Source organism: Oryctolagus cuniculus, chromosome 8, assembly GCF_051225735.1.
Source record: "Oryctolagus cuniculus isolate XC-2025 breed Fujian yellow rabbit chromosome 8, ASM5122573v1, whole genome shotgun sequence".
NCBI classification, from domain to species: domain Eukaryota; kingdom Metazoa; phylum Chordata; class Mammalia; order Lagomorpha; family Leporidae; genus Oryctolagus; species Oryctolagus cuniculus.
The window spans coordinates 36,565,474-36,585,103 of NC_142874.1; the positions used below are offsets into that span (position 1 = coordinate 36,565,474).

At 37.5% G+C, this 19,630-nt stretch overlaps 1 protein-coding gene and 1 pseudogene across 6 annotated transcripts in view; one reads left to right on the top strand and one right to left on the bottom strand.

The window, feature by feature from the left end:
• Positions 1-19,630, bottom strand: part of GLRB (glycine receptor beta) — a 137,312-nt gene that overhangs the window by 68,519 nt on the left and 49,163 nt on the right. For all 6 annotated transcript variants that reach the window (XM_089302279.1, XM_089302280.1, XM_051819910.3 and 3 more), the window contains 2 exons: positions 10,281-10,387; positions 8,555-8,622 (listed from right to left, as the gene is read on the bottom strand). In XM_089302279.1, coding sequence (XP_089158405.1) covers positions 8,555-8,622; positions 10,281-10,387 — 175 coding nt within the window. The remainder of the gene's footprint in view (positions 1-8,554; positions 8,623-10,280; positions 10,388-19,630) is intronic.
• On the top strand, positions 2,169-2,324 carry LOC127483373 (U2 spliceosomal RNA; annotated as a pseudogene).

A 19,630-nucleotide genomic window follows, 5' to 3' on the forward strand; every position in this document is an offset into this window, starting at 1 on the left:
ACTCGGACAAGACCTCAGAAGCACAGGCAATAAAAGCAAAAATAGGAAACTGGGATTACATCAAGGTAAGAAGCACCTGCACTGCCAAGGAACCACTCAAAATAGTGCAGAGGCAACCAACAGAATGGGAAAAAATATCTGCAAACTATTTAATAATAAAGGATTAATATCTAGGATCTATAAACGTTCAAGAACCTCAACAACAACAAAACAGTCAACTTAAGAAATGGGCGAAGGACAACAGCAGGCATTTTTCAAAGGATACAATTCAAATGGCCAACAGACACGTGAAAAAATGCTCAGCATCACTAGCCATCAGTGAAATACGATTGCAAACCACCATGAGATTTCACCTCATACTAGTTAAAATGGCTATCAGCCAAAAATCAGAGAACACTAAATGCTGGTGAGGATGTGGAGAAAAAAGAACCCTAATACAGTGTTGGTGGGAATGTAAACTAGTACAATCATTAAGGAAGACTGTATAGAGATTCCTTAGAAATCTAATAATAGATATTCTATATGATGCAGATATCTCACTCCTGGGAATTTACCCAAATGAAATGAAATCAGCATATGAAAGAGTTATTTGTTCCCTCATGTTTATTGCAGCTCAGTTCCCAATAACTAGAAGAATATGGATTAAACTAGAATATGGACATCAGATGTCTATCCACTTGTGACTGGATAAAGAAAATATGGTATATGTACATTATGGAACACTACTCTACTATAAAAAAAGAATGAGATACCATCTTTTAAAACAAAATGCATGCGACTGGAAACCTCATGCTTAATGAAGTAAGCCAGTCCCCACAAGGCAAATATTATGTTTTCTCTGATATGTGCAAGTTAATACAGAATAAAAAAAAAGTATAGGAATAAAATAGATATCTTGTGATCTGATTGTTGTTTTTAGCCCTTATTTATACTCCTGTGGAATTGTGGTCTTTCTACTTTTTACTTGTTCAATATTATGGTTAGTGGTGCATTAAGCCTGTAATTACAGAATTAATTGAAATTATGTTTTTGCAAAAATAAAATAAAAAAAGAAGTGAATGAGGAACAGGGATTGAAAGATAGAGGAAGGGAGGGAAGCATGGTTATCTTCTTAGAATTGTACCTATTGAAATATATGAATCTTTTCTCATTATATCAATAAAAATTTTCAAAATTTAAAGTCTGTCAAATAATTGTTATAAGCCAGGTTTGAAATGTATTTAAAATTAGATTTTTGTAAGAAGTTTCATGTACGGAATTTTAAGTTAACAAAATTCCACAAAAAGTGCTTAGGTTATAGTGGTGATTATTCTCAAAATGTCACTTTTTAAAAGGGTTTTAGGTAAAATATTAAAGGTTTCATAATATAGCATGGATATTTAATTTTCTGCTCTTATGCAAGGAACCATTTTTATTAGGAGTACCTGCTAGGTAGTGTCCTAGCACCACATTAAATTATAATCCCCCCAAGAGCTATTACAGCAAAACACCTTCACCTGGGTAATTAACAGCAACAGACATTTGTGGCTCACAGTTCTGGGGGCTGGAAGTCCAGGAGCAAGGTGCAGCACTTCACGGTATAATGAAGGCTTGCTCTGCTGTGTGTCCTCACGTGGTGTAAGCTGCAGAAGCTCTCTGGGACCTCTTTTGTGAGGACACTCCCATGTATGAGGCCTCTTTCTTCAGCCCTAATCACTCCTAAAGGCTTCACCTCTCAAGTTTGCACTACTGCATTGGTGACTATGCTTCAACACAGAAATTTTGTTGGGACACAAACATTCAAACCATAGCAATTAGCAATCTGCAGCTGCTGGGTATGTGTGAGGTGCACGATACATTTCTATTAAATGCAGGAATGAAGAAGCAATGTCCCTGACAATTTGGTAGGTTAGGAAGTTTGTCCAGTAATTGTTTGTCCACTCCATTTATTTTCTACTATATGCATTAACAAAAAATTATCAAATTACTGGAAAAAGAAACAGAAGTAGACCTTGGACACTTCCCATTCCTCACCGGCTAAAATAATACTCTTGCATGTGAAATCTAATCACAATTTATCTGAACAATATAGATTGGAGAAAAGGGGTAAAGAAGGAACTATCAATGATAACAATGAGATTGGAAAACAGCATATCATATGCTTAACTAATTAAAACATAGATATTCTCATCGCCTCTCGGCCTTTTGGCTAAGATCAAGTGTAAAACATAGATATTCTTTCAACTTCATATTAGGATAAACTTTAATGAGTCAGAGTTTTTAAACAGCAGAGTGGTCTGGTATTTGCATAAATGGAAAAATTTAGATATAATCAGACAACCCTCCAGCAGGATTTGAGAGAACAAAAATTTTTAAGAAACATTCGTCAGCACGTGGATTAGCTTCTTATTGCTGCCGTAGCAAAATCACAAAATCTTAATGATTCAAATACCAGAAAAGGGAGGCCATGTAGTACAGGAGGTTAAGCTGCATCTTGGGACATTTGCGTCCCCTATCAGAGGATCAATTCAAACATTGGTTCCTCTTCTTCCAATCCAGTTCCCTACTAATGAACCACTAATGAACCTGGGTTCCTGCCACCCACATGGGAGACCTGACAGAGCTCCTGGATCTTGGCTTCATTCTGGCCCAGCCCCAGTTGTTGTGGCCATTTGTGGATAGTGGCTATTCCAGTGAATGGAAGTTCTCTTGCTATCTCTCCTTCTCTCGCTCCGTCTCTGTCTCTGTCTTCTTCTTACAATCTGGTTTTCAAATAAATAAGCAAATCTTTAAAATAAATATTAAAAATGAAAATAATACCATAAATGTGTTATTTTACAGTTGAGCAGTTCAGAAGATCACAGCCAATCTCACAGGGCTGAAATCTTTTCTCTCTCTTACAAAGAGCCTGTGATTATGCCAGGTCCACCTGCATGAAATGGTATAAAACTCCCATGGTAGAGTGGTTAATTTACTTTCATATATGAAGAGACATACCCACAGAATCTGGGGACTAGGACAGGGACCTATTTTGGAGGCCATTATTCAGCCTACCACAGGATGCAAATCCTGAAGATAAATAATATTTGGGGATGACACTATGACGTAGTGAGTAAAGCCGCCACGTGTAATGTCGGCATCCCATACGGGCACCGGTTTGAGTCTTAGCTGCTCCAGTTCCAATCTAGCTCTCTGCTATGGCCAAGGAATGCAGTGGAAGGTGGCCTAAGTTCTTGGGAACCTGAACCTGCATGGGAGACCCAGAGTAGGCTCCTGGCTTAGGATTGGCACAGTTCCAGCTGTTGCAGACAGTTGGGAAGTGAACCAGCAGATGGAAGACCTCTCTCTCTCTCTCTCTGCCTCTCTCTCTCTCTCTCTCTCTCTGTAACTCTGATGTTCAAATAAATAAATAAATCTTTAAAAATATGAAAAACAATGACTAGAAAATCATTTTAAGGTTTATGATTTTATACCTATGATATAAAAATAACATTTACTAAGGTGTAAAATAGAAATAATTTGGACACTTATGTCTTACATTACTCTATAATAAATGAAACTATGCTAGAAAATTCATTCTAAAGCAACAAAATATTAAGAATAGTAAACGAAGATAAGCTTTAAGGAAAGGATTTTAAATCTATGTTTTAAAACAACAAAGAAGGGCAATTGTCAAGAACTGTAATTAAGGTCTTTTAGCTGATCCCAAATATGTTTTCCTTTCTTCTTGACAGGCACAGCTGTGCTGCTCAAAAGGAGATGAAGTCTATTATTAATACAAACAAAAAGTCATGCAGCAGAAAAGCAGAGAAAGTCTGACAGCATCATGAATTGTAGTGCAATAATAATTCAATATAATTACAAAGCATGCCTAAACTAAAGAGAGAAAATGGACTGTACAAACAGGCTTTCATTTCCATGAAAGAGCTCCTATGTATTTCTGATGAGACAAAGTGCCTGTATATGGATTATTACTATAAACCATAATACCCAATGTTCTCCCATGAGTGCAATATTTCACATTTTTGATTATGAAAATCCAACTTGTTTAAGCCAGAGGTAGGGGCTGAATGGAAAAAAAATCAACAAATACTATAAGCCTGACTTTACAGCAGATGTCACCTAGCCTCTACCAAATCATTCTTCTCACTGTTTTGACTTCCCCATTTCGGTTGTCACTAAGAGTAGAATATAAGCTGACAAAATCAGTAGTGATTTTTCTAGCTACTTCAAACTGTGATGGCAACACTAACTGACAATGTTGGTTATGCTACTATTAATGTCAGTAATTATAACTTAGAGTACTGATAATGATAACTTGGAAAACTGGAAGGTAGAAGAATACAAATGAGTGCACCAACAGGAAAAATGGGAATTATTAGGCTAAAAAACGATATAATAAAACAGGTTGAAGGAACATCTAACCACAGAGATGTGGAAGAACTTAAGGAATATTAATATGGCTGTAAGTTTTCCTAGTACACAATTAAACCTTGTGAATTATGTGAGATTATGTTAGTTTAGCCAGACTATTTTACATTTAAATGAAAAAACAAAAATAAATAAGGACTTTTTTCAAAATATAATTGTTGACTACTTCCTGACAACAATGTTAATGCCAATAACTTTGAATGTTTTCTTTGCCCAGTAGTCAACTTTCTATGCTAGAAAGGTCTGCCACCTTACTTTGCACTAATAATGCTTACCCACCATTCCCCGTTTTCTGCATTGTGAATTCATGAATAAGCAATTACCAGTGGAAGCAGAAGGGTTCAAACTGGTGGGGAAAGCGTTGGGCAAAATGAGAGCTTCCAAAATAACAGAACTTCCATTACTCCAGCAGTTTCTTGTTGGGAAGATTTCTAGGTGGCTCTTAACTATGCCACAGATGTACTACAGGACTAAACTTACAGATGGTTCATTTCTTCAGAATTTTCTTTACAGTGAGGCTCCATTGTGAAATTATATATTAGTTTACAAGAGTGTAGTTTTTCCACCCCTTTTAGAGTGTAACACAAGACATACACAACAGATTCAGTCAGGGTCTGTCAAATGGCATAACTGTCATAGTATATCCCATAGGTAGACAAATCCAGTCTCTCTGCTTCCCCAAACTCTTTGGAGAGATTTTCCAGTTGTTTTTGTTTATGTGTTTGCTTGTTTGTAAGAAGCAGCCTCTTATAACTCTTATTCATATGTGAAACCCTTCGAGCTGCTGTCCTGAGTCACCACTATCATTTCTTACCCATGTTTGCGACAGGTAATGAAAAACAAGTTTTGTGCAGATCCACCACATTTCCCTTAAAGCATATCTCAACGTACATATATCTATAATAACTTGTGCCTTTCCAAACTATTAATTAAGAAGGCTGAGAAAATCTACAAAGCAAATCTATTATATATGACAGCCTCAAGAGACTAGTCATGGCCAGTGTCGTGGCACAGGTTAATCCTCCGCCTGCGGCGCAGGCATCCCATATGGGCACCAGTTCTAGTCCCGGTTGCTCTTCTTCCAATCCAGCTCTCTGCTGTGGGAAAGCAGTGGAAGATGGCCCAAGTCCTTGGGCCCCTGCACCAGCGTGGGAGACCAGAAAAAAGCACCTGGCTCCTGGCTTCGGATTGGCACAGCTCTGGCCATTGTGGCTATTTGGGGAGTGAACTAACGGAAGGAAGACCTTTCTCTCTGTCTCTCTCTGACTGTAACTCTACCTCTCAAATAAATAAATAAAATCTTTAAAAAAGAGAGAGAGACTAATCTACAAGTTCTGTTTTATAGAAGTGTGTGAAAAAAGCGTTGCTGAAAGAAAAAAGATATTAATTATGATAAGGTAGAGTAAGTCTGTTTGATGAGCATGATTATGATCTAAATATTTAGGCTATATCTGCCTAAGATGAGGTGAAGAGCTGACTGTTTTCCATTCAAACTGTCTGATCAAAATAAAGAGTAAATATAAATAATTTAATTCCTTTAGCTGGAGGCCTCCAAAATTTTCAAAATTAACACTCTACCATAACAACATTATCCAGTAAGTTATTTTACCAAATAAATGGTCAACATTAATCTGTTTAAATTTGTTATGTGTATCGTTTTACTTAACTAAGATTATATAAGAAAATTATTTACTTATGTGCTAGCCATTTATTAAAAGCCTACTGTCTTCTGTATTTTATGGAAAATGAAGCATATAGCACACCTCATATTAAGAAGTTTATAGTCCATCAGAAAATAAAAGAAAGACCTATAAAAATAGTTTAATTATAGTATCTAAGCTATCAGACTTAGGTAAAAAATAATAACAAAATATTTGGATTAAAAAGAGGTCAGGGTAGGAGCAGAAATCAGAGGTTCTAGTTAGCAGTGATACCGGCAGGTGTAAATAGTTGGGGGAAAGTGTCCATAGTGATAATCTCATCCCAGGGATAAGTATCTGGGGCTGGGTACTAGGAAAGGTCAGAGTAGGAGAATCAGAGGAGATGGTATCAGACATGGTGACATAGTTTATTATGATCTTCTAATTAGCCATAAGAAAGTCTGACTTCTTATTTCTAATAACCCATTCTCCCATGTATTTTCAACTCAACCCAACCAAGGAACTTCTGATAGGAACTAGGAAACTGTAGGGCCTGACATTTGGAAGGTATTCAATATTGTCAAACAATAGATAAATTGATGATACCTACTGAACTATGACAAGTGAATACATTCAATTGAGGGAAAAAGAGCCTTGTATTAGCTGTCCCCCAAACACTCCTGTGTGAAAGAAAGAGGTGTGTGTGTGTGTGTGTGTGTGCGCGTGTGTTCGGTGGAGGTGTTTCTAGTAGAAAGCAACATCTTGACAGTGATGTTTTAAGATTAGTGCAGAAAGGTCAAGTAAAGATAACCAAGATACAGAGAAAAACACGGAGACCGAATAGGTACCCTTAAAGTTTCACACAGGGAAAATGTCTCTTACTCTTGTAAAGTGAATTGCTTACATACACAAACTGCATTTTCAATTCACAAAGGGCTACACTCATCTCCTGTATGATACAAGGCAGTTTACATCTTGTTTCAGATCAGTCTTCTAGTGATCTATGATGTTTGCTATTTATATGAAATAAAAAGTCAATGGGAGTGAAATCTGTATTTGATTCCAAAGTCTTCTTTCAAATACATCCCTAAAAATATTGATTCAATGTGTAAGGAAATCATTTTTTTGGACGTTAAAATACAAACTCCTACAAATAAATTATAACATTTGTATAACAAATAGATACAAAAATAGGCATCACAAACTAAACACAATACAGAATTACTGCTGCTACTAGGGAAAAAAGCAGTAAATTTTTAAGTCATTCTTTCTGAGATATTCCCAGAAAAATAGATGGGAGCCTGATTATTCTTAATAAATGTGCAATCTAAATTTTAGACTATAACTTAATAGTAATACAACCATCTAAAAATACCCCTCAACTGGGTCTTTCTCTTACCTGAAATATCATTTCAGTACGTAGTTTTTCAAGAACGGCACAAATCTACAGTAAGAGCACTTCAAAAAGTTCATGGAAAACACAGATTATGAAAAACTATGCATGGATTTCAAAATTCTTTGAACCAAAATAAACGTATCATTTAATTCCTTTTATCCATGAAAATGCTCTCATATTCTGTTGAAGTGTCTCATATTCTAAAAGCTTGAAAAGCAAATAGATTCACTGAACATCGGTTAAGTGGCTGAGGTGGTAATTATATCACATATCATTCTGGAAATTTATTAATGAACTTTTGTGGATGTCTTTGTCACTAAAGCCTAAATCATCGTGGGCGGCAGAGAGTCCCTGGAAACTTTCTTTCCCATTTTCCCCCAGGCTCAAGCTTGCCTGACATTCCTCCCCAGCCTTCACCTGCCTTTGTTTTGTCTTCCCCATGTGACACTGCCTTTCCAGGGAGATCTTGCAGGGAAATCGATTTTCCTCTTTGCTGTTTTTACAGTTCTTCGTTCCATATATAACAGAAGTAGCACAACAGAGAACACAAAGATTGCCCTCAGAAATGATGAGGGAAAAAAACTGAATACTTAAACCATTTTTCAACGCCTATCCATGTATTAGAACAACAGCAACAGAAAAACTCTGTTGCTCAAAATTTTTCATTGTGTAAATCCTTCCCCAAGTGGCAGCCAATCAGTTTTTCAGGAAGAATATACTAATTATTATTATATTATTATATTAGCATTAAGGCTAATATTTTAATTTTTTTTTTTTTTATTTTGAGAAGCAGAGGGATAGACACAGAAACAGAGACAGAGAGACATTCAGAAAAAGAGGAGATAGAGATAGAAGTAGAGCTCCCACCCACTGGTTCAGTTCTTAAATGCAGGTAATGGCAACCAGCTGGAGCAAGAATAATTATAATAACAAAATTACACAGGAACAGAAATCTCTGATCTAACAAATCCTAGGAATTTGAGTATTTTGTAATATAAGAGAATAAGCATTCTTCCTACAAGTTGTTTAGCTTTGCTTTAACACTACTTTATCTATACTCTAGGTAAAATTTAGACAATTGAAACTACCAAATTAATTGTAATCTTACCATTGTTGTTTCTTGAATGGATCCAAAACTGTTGATAAAAATGTTGACAACCACATCAACAGGGATGCCTATGAATAAAAATTAATGATAAATTTAGTACCTGTAAGAAATTTGGTCAGAATCTTCATGTTTTTATAGTTTATGTATTTATTGCTTTTATATTTTCTAGATGAAATTGGATATGTTCAAGGTGACACAGTTCTAGAATACTTTATATTTTCCAATCCACATGATATGCAAAATCTATAGTCCCAGTATTCCTACTAATTTATTTTTCTGTATATGGATTATGTAGTAAATAAAATGAGTAGAGCTATAATTATAATATTCTTTATTAAGAAATAATTCTCTCTTAAAGTGTAGAGACTCTGGGAAATATGTTTAGATTCAAATCTTGTATAAATAGGCCAGATGCATTTACTTTAAGAATTCGTACAGGAAGAAAATTATTTTTATAGGAGTTAATTTTTTTTGTACTTCTCTAATTTCTTCAGATTCTTACATTAACTGGCAAAAGAGTAATGACAAATTTTACTTTTATTTACTATATTTTAAATTTTCAATTCATGAAAATGCAAAGTAAGACTTGTAACTCTTACCATAAAGATTTCTGCCTGACCTGTTGGAAAATAATTTGAAAGTTCATGGAGTGAGAACTGAGGTATAATGTTGCAAATTTCTTTCTTTCTTTCTTTTGAGCTCATTGTGGCTGCTGGTTGGGCTATCAAAGGGAAAATGTGAATTTAGCCTTTTAGCCACATAACCACTGACTGATGAAAACCAGGTGGTGAATCAATACATGGTGGGCATGTGACAGCCCAGACCAAGGCTCTTGTTGAAAGTAACTGAATAGGTTCTGGTAATGAACAAAACCCCTGTTTTTACAACATAGCTGTATAACTTCAGTTGACTAGAAGCAGCTGCAGATCTTTTATTTTCTGTAAGGGAAAAAAAAAATCAAGCCTTATAATGTTAATCTGATCTACTTTAATACCTGCCCTTAAACAGCAACAAGGATTACAGCTTTCCAGAGATGTTCTCACATACCCTTTCCTAATTCATCAAAAACAACAAAACCTATACAGCTATATAATTTTATTTAGTTTTTAGTACAGTGTAGCTCTTTAAAGGTGTAAACAATAGTAATATGCTGTCAGAATAAAAATAACCTGTGTTGTAGAATACATAGTCACTTTATTCACAATGTTAATTTTTAATACATAGGGTCAGCTTCTTTCAGAAAAATAGAGGGAATTTTTTTAATCAATGTGCCATACTAACAACAACAACAAAAAAAAAACATAAACTAACATCAGAACTGTTGTCTTTCCCTAAGAGAGTCAATGGCTGTTCTACAAATTATAAAGTTGGTATTTGTGAATAAAAGCCAGATTCATATCTAGAGCCTACATTTTAAACCCTAAGGTTAAGAATACTCAGTACTTAGAAAACTCATCACAGAGATTAGCATATTAACTCAGAGCAAAACATTTTGGGTTTTCCTGAAAAAAACTGGTAACCTATGAAACTATTCAAATTCATATTTTGCTTATCTTTGAATATTAAGGCATTAAGTTGCCTTGAGGCTAACTACATTACAAAGCAGTTGTATGTCAGATGGAAATCTAGTTGCCTTGAAGGCTCAATGAATGATTTTATACAGATACAATTAATGTTTTGAGTTTTAAATTAAAGAAAGAAGATTTGGGAGGAGGGGGAAACAAACCTTTGAAATTTGGTCTTATCCTGGGGTCATAACTGACCAACAGCCGGTTCAAGATATTGCTAGTGGAGTTGGCGGGCACTCGGGCCAGGTCCTCTGCTGACTGCTGACTGGGAGAAAGGAAAATAAACCCTAGTGAGCATGCAGAAGTAGCAAGCAACAGGAATAGTTCGTCTTCACTGGGAGAAAAGGCTGTGCTGTTTTGAGGATCCACAACCACTGCCCACTGCATGCCTTCCCCAAATAGAAGTAAATGAAGAGTAGCAAAGTTTGTCAGGAGCCCAAAGGATATTTTTATAAAATGTAAAACAAATAGGAAAGTATTTCAGCATTTAATTTTACTAGATCCATGAAACACTGTCCTAAATACTCCATGTTACTTTCTATTAAATAAACTGCAACAGACATCTTACTTGTCTGGAAGGAATCTATGGTCAAAACCCAGGCAAACGCAGGCGTGCACATGAGACAGAAATAGCAGAGCACGTTTCTGTACAGTGTACATTGGGAACCTTCTGCCTAATCAGCAGGATGAGGCTGTCAGATAAGTCCAGACAGTTGAAGCATTCATAAACTAATTCTACTGACACGCATAAAATGGTATTTCCAAAGAAACACAGTGACTGTTCGCTTCACTGAGTTAAATTCAGTATCCTAGGGAATAGGTCAAAGAACATCTCTATAACCAGATCCGTAAAATAAGTAAAATACTCCACAATTCTATAAGACATGAGGGCACTACAGAAAGTTCATGGAAGTGAAATTAACCGGTGTTTACTACGGGAGCTAGCATTGGGGCACAGTGGTTTGTCACCACCTGTAACATGGGCATCCCATTAGAGTTCAGATCAAGTCTCAGTTTTGGCCTGGCCCAGCCCTGGTGGTTGTAGCCATTTGGAAAGTGAACCTGTGGATGGAAGATTTCTCTCTGTGTGTAACTCTGCCTTTCAGATAAATAAATAAATAAATAAATAAATAAATAAATAAATAAATAAATCTTAAAAGGGGGGGAATAGTGCTGCTGTGGCATAGCAGTATAAGTCCCAGCCTGCAAAGTCAGCAATTCATATAGGTGCAAATGCCTGGCCACCCCACTTCCTATCCAGCTCCCTGCTAATGCACTGGGAAAATCAGAAGATGGCCAAGCATTTGGGCCCCTGACACCAACGTGACAGACCTGGATTAGGAAACACACACACACACACACACACAGTGAAAAAAAAAACCTAGATGTTTATTTTGGTGCAAAAACGTATAAATTCGTATTTTTCTTTTTAAATAGCAGCTGTTTAACTCAGTATATTTTATTTATTTTTAAGAAATATTTATTTAAAAGGCAGAGTGACTCTCTCTCACACACACACACACACACACACACACAAAGACCTTCCATCTGCAGATTTCTTTCCCAAATGGGAACAACAATCAGGTGTGGCTCAGGCTAGAGCCAGGAGCCAGAAATTCCAATAAAATTATTTTCATCAGTACAAAAAAGAAAGTGTCCCTGACAACCACAAGGAATATCAAAACTAGGCTTGGTGTATCTAGCATTGCCTATTCCATTTTTACCATACTGAAATGGTAAAAACTCTCCATTCACATAATATATTAATTTATATGAAGTAGCATAGACGTAAGAGGTTTGGCTTTGTATTGAAATCAAAATTCTTTCCTATAAGGCTACTGTGTCCCGCTGATACTAGGCAGGTGACACAGATGAACTAGATATTAAGAAGATCATGCAAAAATCTAAAAACACTATTAACTGATACAGACAACCTCTTCAAATAGAAACCACTCACAAGAAATCAATTACTTAAACCTCCCAAAGGTGCAGGAGATTATACAGATTTTTTAAAATTGCTACTCGACAGCCTCGTCAGCTCTAATATCACAGCTTAAGGAACTTGGGGAATTGTAATGAGATAAAAATGTAACTTTAGGGACACATGTCATCCCTTATCAAAACATGGAAAATTCTAGAGAGAGTGGGGTTATGTGAGAAAAATTGAAAAGAGAATGCAAATTAGTGTTCAAATCTATTTGCCAGTTTTCTCATTCAAGAGAGGAAAACAGAATTGATTATAAAATACACCTCTATTGGATCTATTGGGGCTGGTATTGTGCCACTTGACACAAAATCCTTACAAGTGCATTCAATGAAAGCAATAAAACAATTAATAGTAATTTCTGTGGTTCAGAATCTTCCAGCCTGATTTTCCCCCAGCTGCAGGCTATGACAACCAATTCATATTCTAGCTCTCTAATTCACTAGCAAATCTTGCCCTTGTACTCTCTAGTACAAAATCAGTCCCCTCTTCCCAGAGTACTCTAACTTCCACTCCTCATTGTATTAACCTAAAACTAACCCGTCCTTTAAAATTGCCTTAGAGTTAATTTCCTTTCTAAAATTTTGTCTCAATCATGCCTCCTTACTCTAATGAAAAAACACAAAGAAATATATGAGTTGGCAATGACTTTGTAACCTTTTTTTTAAAATCTGCAAGCATATTACAAGCTAGACAGAATGCAGACAGTAAGATTGTTGAGGGGACAAGGGCTTCTACACTGGTTTTAAGGCATTAAATAGATATTGGTCCAAGCACTTTCCACCTGTGAACTTGGCAGATTTCAGCCCAGGTTGCCTCAGGGAAAGCAGTTCCACTCGTCTTCTCCACAGGAAGAATGTATTTCTTCTTTCGGTGCTCTCTTAGCTGAGAGGAATCTTCTACCCTCTCAGGAGCTTCCCCACATTAAAGCAATATGCATCATGGAATGGCTATTACAGAATCAATCACCATGTTCATTCCTTCTTTCTTTCATTGGATAAACACATTCACTTGATTAAACAGAAAAGTTAGTAACCACACAAAGCTGTTTTTCAGTGGCATGAATGAAAAACTAAACAAACAAAAGAGTGAACAAATAAAAAATATATTTTAAGAGATTAGGTAGATGTAGCCAGTGTCTTAAAAACAGCCAAAGTAATCTGCATGTTGCATATTTTCCTAAGTATGTATGTTACTATATATAACTTTACAATTTGGAAAGTAAGTTAGTATTATTTTTACAAAACGAGCAGGGATAAGAACAATTGAATGATGTTAATTACCTCACTCAGTAAATGCCTGCTCCATTATTACATTCTCAAAATTCTGAATCTTGGTCCAATGTTTCATCCATTTACTGGTTATTTTGTTTTATTTGAAGACATATATCGGCCGGCGCCGCGGCCCAATAGGCTAATCCTCCGCCTTGCGGCGCCGGCACACCGGGTTCTAGTCCCGGTCGGGGCGCCGGATTCTGTCCCGGTTGCTCCTCTTCCAGGCCAGCTCTCTGCTGTGGCCAGGGAGTGCAGTGGAGGATGGCCCAAGTGCTTGGGCCCTGCACCCCATGGGAGACCAGGAGAAGCACATGGCTCCTGCCTTCGTTCGATCAGCGCCGTGCGCCAGCTGCAGCGCACCAGCCGTGGCGGCCATTGGAGGGTGAACCAACGGCAAAAGGAAGACCTTTCTCTCTGTCTCTCTCTCACTATCCACTCTGCCTGTCAAAAAAAAAAAAAAAAGTAAAAGAAAAAAAGAAATATATCAACAAATAATAAAATCCTACCAACAAAGTAGAATTTATTTCTTGGAAATATATTAATTTAAGAAAATAAGTTACTCTAAAAAGTCATCTAATGACTAGAGAAAATGTTTCATATCAAAAGCCTTTTTAACCAGTCTTCTTTTGTTCACTGGCCTAAACCTGAACCAATGCCATTACTAAAACATGAAGTTATGCAAGGAATGTGTCAGGTTATATAGCTGTATGATGTAATGTTTTCCAGAACTAAAGGAAAAACCCAGAAATTTCTTTTTAAAGGGGGAATTCAGTTTTCCATTAGCTAGAGAAAATTCTTACTTTTCCACAACCCTTTAGTGACCACAGCACACAGTTTCATTTCAAAAACCAGTGTGTTGAAGCATATTATCTTAACGTTCTTCCTCAAACCAAGATTTTGCATCCAAAGGGTTGCTTTATTTTTCCATTTGGTTACAAATGCCCCTCTCAGACCTGAACCTAGTGTGGCACATGCCAGTGGGAGTAATCTGGGTGTGGGGGCTTCAAACTCTTCAGCTGGACATGAACTTACAAGTATAAAGGCACAGCCATAGGGAAGAATGAAATATGTAACATGTGCAGCTGTATCATCCTCTTCTTTAAGGCCTGGACTCCTTAACTCCTTGTTAGGTGACAGAACCTCTGTGAATCTGATGAAAGGCAAGCACTTCCCTCAACAACAAACACAGAATTTGCAATTCTGAAGGTTTCCTGACCTGAAGATGATTGGTTAAGAAATCCTCCTGACTGTTTATGTTCAACTTAATACTTTATCCCTTTTAGTATTTTTTTGTTCTACTTAATACTATTGGTTGAACACTTTAATTAACACACACGATTATTCTTATGTGTTTAAATTTAACTGAAAAGTGATCTCTGTTAAATATAAGAGTGGGAATAAGAGAGGGAGGAGATGTACAATTTGGGACATGTTCAATCAGACTTTCCCCAAATGGTAGAGTTAGAAATGTGCCAGGGGATTCCAATTCAATCCCATCAAGGTGGTATGTACCAATGCCATCTCACTAGTCCAAGTGATCAATTTCTGTTCACAATTGATCATAATGATAGGTCTAAGAGTCAAAGGGATCACACAAACAAGACTAGTGTCTGCTAATACTAACTGATAGAATAAAAAAGGGAGAGAACGATCCAACATGGGAAGAGGGATACACAGCATATTCATAGAATGGCAGATGTCTTAAACAGAACTCTGGCCTCAGAATCAGCCCTTAAGGCATTTGGGTCTGGCTAAAAAGTCCATGAGAGTATTTTAGGCATGGAAAGCCAAGACACTCTGGCAAAAAAAGAGGACCTAAATGAAAGATCTCTGCAACAAGATCACAGTATAAAGAACGGGCCATCAAAGAAGGAGGTATCTTTCTCTGAAGGGAGGAGTGAACCTCCACTTTGACTATGACCTTGTCTAAATAAGATCAAATTTGGTGTCTCAAAAGGCTTCCATAGCCTTGGCAACTCATGACAAGAGCCTAGGGTGATTACTGAAGTCATAAACAAGAGTGTCAATTTGTTAAGTCAACAATAGGAATTGCTGTGCACTTACTCCTCATGTAGGATCTCTGTCCTTAATGTGCTGTCCAATGTAAATTAATGCTATAACTAGTACTCAAACAGTATTTTACACTTTATATTCTGTGTGGGTGCAAACTGTTGAAATCTTTACTTAATATTTACTAAACGGATCTTCTGTATATAAAGGTAATTGAAAATGAATCTTGATGTGAATGGAATGGGAGAGGGTGTGGGAGTTGCGAGGGGTGCAGGCGGGAGGGAAGTTATGGGGGGGGGAACGCCATTGTAATCCATAAACTGAACTTTGGAAATTTATATTTGCTAAATAAAAGTTTAAAAAATCACTGCAATAATAAACATGGGGGGGGGCAGAAATCCTCCTTTGTAGAAGCAACGGTAATCATTCAATCACCATCCTTCCTCTAGCGGGAGATTCTGACTCTGGACGCTTTGATTACTGCTAATTCTCTTTCCAAGAGCCAGGTGCATGACAAGGAACATTAGTGGGCAAAGTGTACAGTGGCAGATTCCATTTCTTTATAAAAATCACACTCTATGGACACAGCAAGGAACACAATCAAAGAAAAGAACTACAACTGTAAACAGTGGCATTAGCGACTTTGTTTGCCATTATTTTATGAAGCTATAAAGTGAGAGGAGAATATTTTTTAAAGGAGCAGATATTTTCCAATGAGAGAACATAAGGCACTGTCAAAACTCTCTCTCTCTCTCTCTCTCTCACACACACACACACACACACACACACACAAACAATGGGAACATATTCAAGGAGGGATACAGGAGCCAACTTGAAAGAGTTCCCAGTGGCCAAAGCTGGAATTACTGAGTAATAAAATAATGGATTAACATCCAAAGTACAAATAAAAATCCATGAGTCCATACAGCTACAAATGAAAAATTAAAAAATGAAGGAAAATAGACAAATCTTCCATCCAAGAATTCCAAATACTTAGGCTACATCTCCACTCTCAAATTAGTAGAATATAACTTCCTACTCCTTCATATGGCCTGTGCATAGTGACCTCCTTCCAAACAGTTCAGCATGGAAAGAGGAAAAAGGAGTGACCTTGATAAAACCTGACCCTCGCTATTTCGGCACGCTATCAAAGCTAACCTCAACAGTGATTTCATGATGGCAGGAGTTTCCCTCCCAGTGTGATGAGAATGGCACTTTAACTGTGTGGTCTCCCTTCCCAAAATAATACATACATACAAAATCATGAGGAAAACATCAGCCAAATCCCAACTGCAGGGCATTGTGCAAACTACGTCATGCTCACCAAAACAAGGCAAGTCTGAGAAACTGCTACAGGCAGGAGAAGCTGATGGAAGAAATGCATATAAGACAGAGAAAGGACCTAAGGTGAAAACTTGGGAGATGAGCATGCAGCAGTTCCTTTACTGGTATTTAATTACAGAAAATGCACCTTCCCAATGAAATTGTAATGAAATAAGACTCAAGGGAACCTGGGAACCCTCTGACTATCTTGGCAATTTTTCTAAAATTGTAAAACTGTTGTAGAATAAAATGCTTATTTGAAAAAAAAGAACAGGAAAGAGGCTGATAGATTCAGTAGAGCCAAGCACACTCTCTTATTACCAAATCCACACCCTTAGCTGGGAGCAAATTCTGTATATGGTCACGTAGAACAGACATCTTACATGCTGAGATCATTGGTTATGAAAAAACTGCCACATGTCTGTCCCCAGCAACTTATTAAAAATACAGCATTATGGAAAGCCAAGACTCTGTGACAAAAAAGTATCCTACACGGAGGATCTCTGTGAGCCCTCAGAGGAAAGGAAGGGTCATCAAAGAAGGAGACACTCTTCTCTGAAGGGAGGAGAGGACATTCACTTTGCTTATGGCCATGCCCAAATACCAGTGGAGTCTATGGTTACAAAAGGCCTCCATAGCCTTGGCAGCCCATGACAAGAGCCTCAGATGATCACTGACATCATTAAAAAAAAGAATGTTAATTGTTAAAGGAACAACAGTGGTCACTGTGCACTTGCTCCCCAGGTAGGACCTCTGTCCCTGTTGAATTGTAATATGAGAATCAACTGTAAATTCTCTCCCCAAATTGTACTCTCTATGTTGTGTGTGGGCGTGGATGCAAATTGTTGAAGTCTATGATTAGCATAGAGTTGGCCCTCTGTATATAAAGTCATACTAAAAATGATCCATAATGGCCGGCGCCGCGGCTCACTAGGCTAATCCTCCGCCTTGCGGCGCCGGCACACCGGGTTCTAGTCCCGGTCGGGGCGCCGGATTCTGTCCCGGTTGCCCCTCTTCCAGGCCAGCCCTCTGCTGTGGCCCGGGAGTGCAGTGGAGGATGGCCCAGGTGCTTGGGCCCTGCACCCCATGGGAGACCAGGAAAAGCACCTGGCTCCTGGCTCCTGCCATCGGATCAGCGCGGTGCGCCGGCCGCAGCGCGCCGGCCGCGGCGGCCATTGGAGGGTGAACCAACGGCAAAAGGAAGACCTTTCTCTCTGTCTCTCTCTCTCACTGTCCACTCTGCCTGTCAAAAAAAAAAAAAAAAAAAAAAAAATGATCCATAATGAAGGAGATGGGAGAGGGAATGGGAGGTGGGACGGGAGCTGGGGTGGGGGGTATGGGGGAAAGAACCACTATACTCCTAAAATTGTATCTATGTAGAAATGAATTTATTAAATAAAAATTAAAAAAATAAAGAAAAATTTTGAAAGTACAGCATTATAGTTCCATGTACATAGAAAAAATAGATGGCTAGAGATAAAAGAAATATATATAGGGGCCGGCACTGTGCCTCACTTGCTTAATCTTCCACCTGCAGCGCCGGCATCCATATGGGCACCAGGTCTAGGCCTGGTTGCTCCTTTTCTAGTCCAGCTCTCTGCTGTGGCCTGGGAAGGCCGTGGGCTCCTGCACCCACATGGGAGACCAGGAGGAAGCACCTGGCTCCTGGCTTTGGATCAGCACAGCGCCATCCGTAGCGGCCACTGGGAGGAAAACCAACAGAAGGAAGACCTTTCTCTCTGTCTCTCTCTCTCTCACTGTCTAACTCTATCTGTCAAATAAAAAAATAAATAAAAATTAAAAAAAATAAAAAACAATTTTAAAAATATTTATATATTTAGGTAATAAATTAGAGCTATTTATGTATACAGATGATTATGGGGTTGATATACACTGATTTGATCTGTTTTGTATTTCACTACCTATCCCATACTGTATCAATGTTCTTGACAGCTTTTCTATGTGGTTTCCATACTGTTTTTACAAATTAAATTGTGAACAGAAGGTTTATGAATACAGTGAGTGATACCTTTTGTATGATGAGTTTAGTTTATTCTAAATGTCTTCAAAAAGAATGTGTTTATGGATCGATGTGTGTGGGGGGCAAAGTCTGTCCTGGTAACATGGGCCAAGAATCATAATTAAGAACAGTATTCCACCACATTCATTTTATTTATACCTTCAATTGGGCTTAAGGAACTGTGTGGCCTCTGGAAACATTTTCAAATCTGTTTATCTCCAATTATGCAATGATATCATCTACAGCTGAAAAATATTTTTCATAAAGTAAAAATTTATTTGGCGATACATTGGATTTTGAACACCAGAAATTTCCAAATCTCACTGAAAGCTATCTGGTGGTCACTTTTTTTTTTTTTTTTTTGACAGGCAGAGTGGACAGTGAGAGAGAGAGACAGAGAGAAAGGTCCTCCTTGGTTCACCCTCCAATGGTCTTTTAACTTCATATCAAATGTGAGATTACTCATAGTAGAAATAGCATAATAAACGTAGCTGCCATTTATATGATGTGTATCTCAAATAGCATAAAGCATTATACATTCTCTCTACTTCTAATTGGCTGAGTAATTAGATACAGATCATGGAGTAAGAAATTAAACTTAAAGTTCAATCCAAACAGCATATTTACTGTGCAATTATTTTCCATCCTGTGTGCACGAGAAGAATCCATATTACATTGCTAACTCAGTCACCCACTGCAATGGTATTTCACTTTTTTCCATTACCTTACCTAACATACACACAAAATTTTTCCCTTGAGGCTCAGCAGAAAGGTTTGTATCAGAAAATGCTCATACACGCAAACTAAATTTGAGTACAGTGTGGGCATAACTGGAAAATACTTCTGTAGGAATCAAGATTGTGTCCCAGCTCCAGAGTGGCTACAGTTCTCCCACTT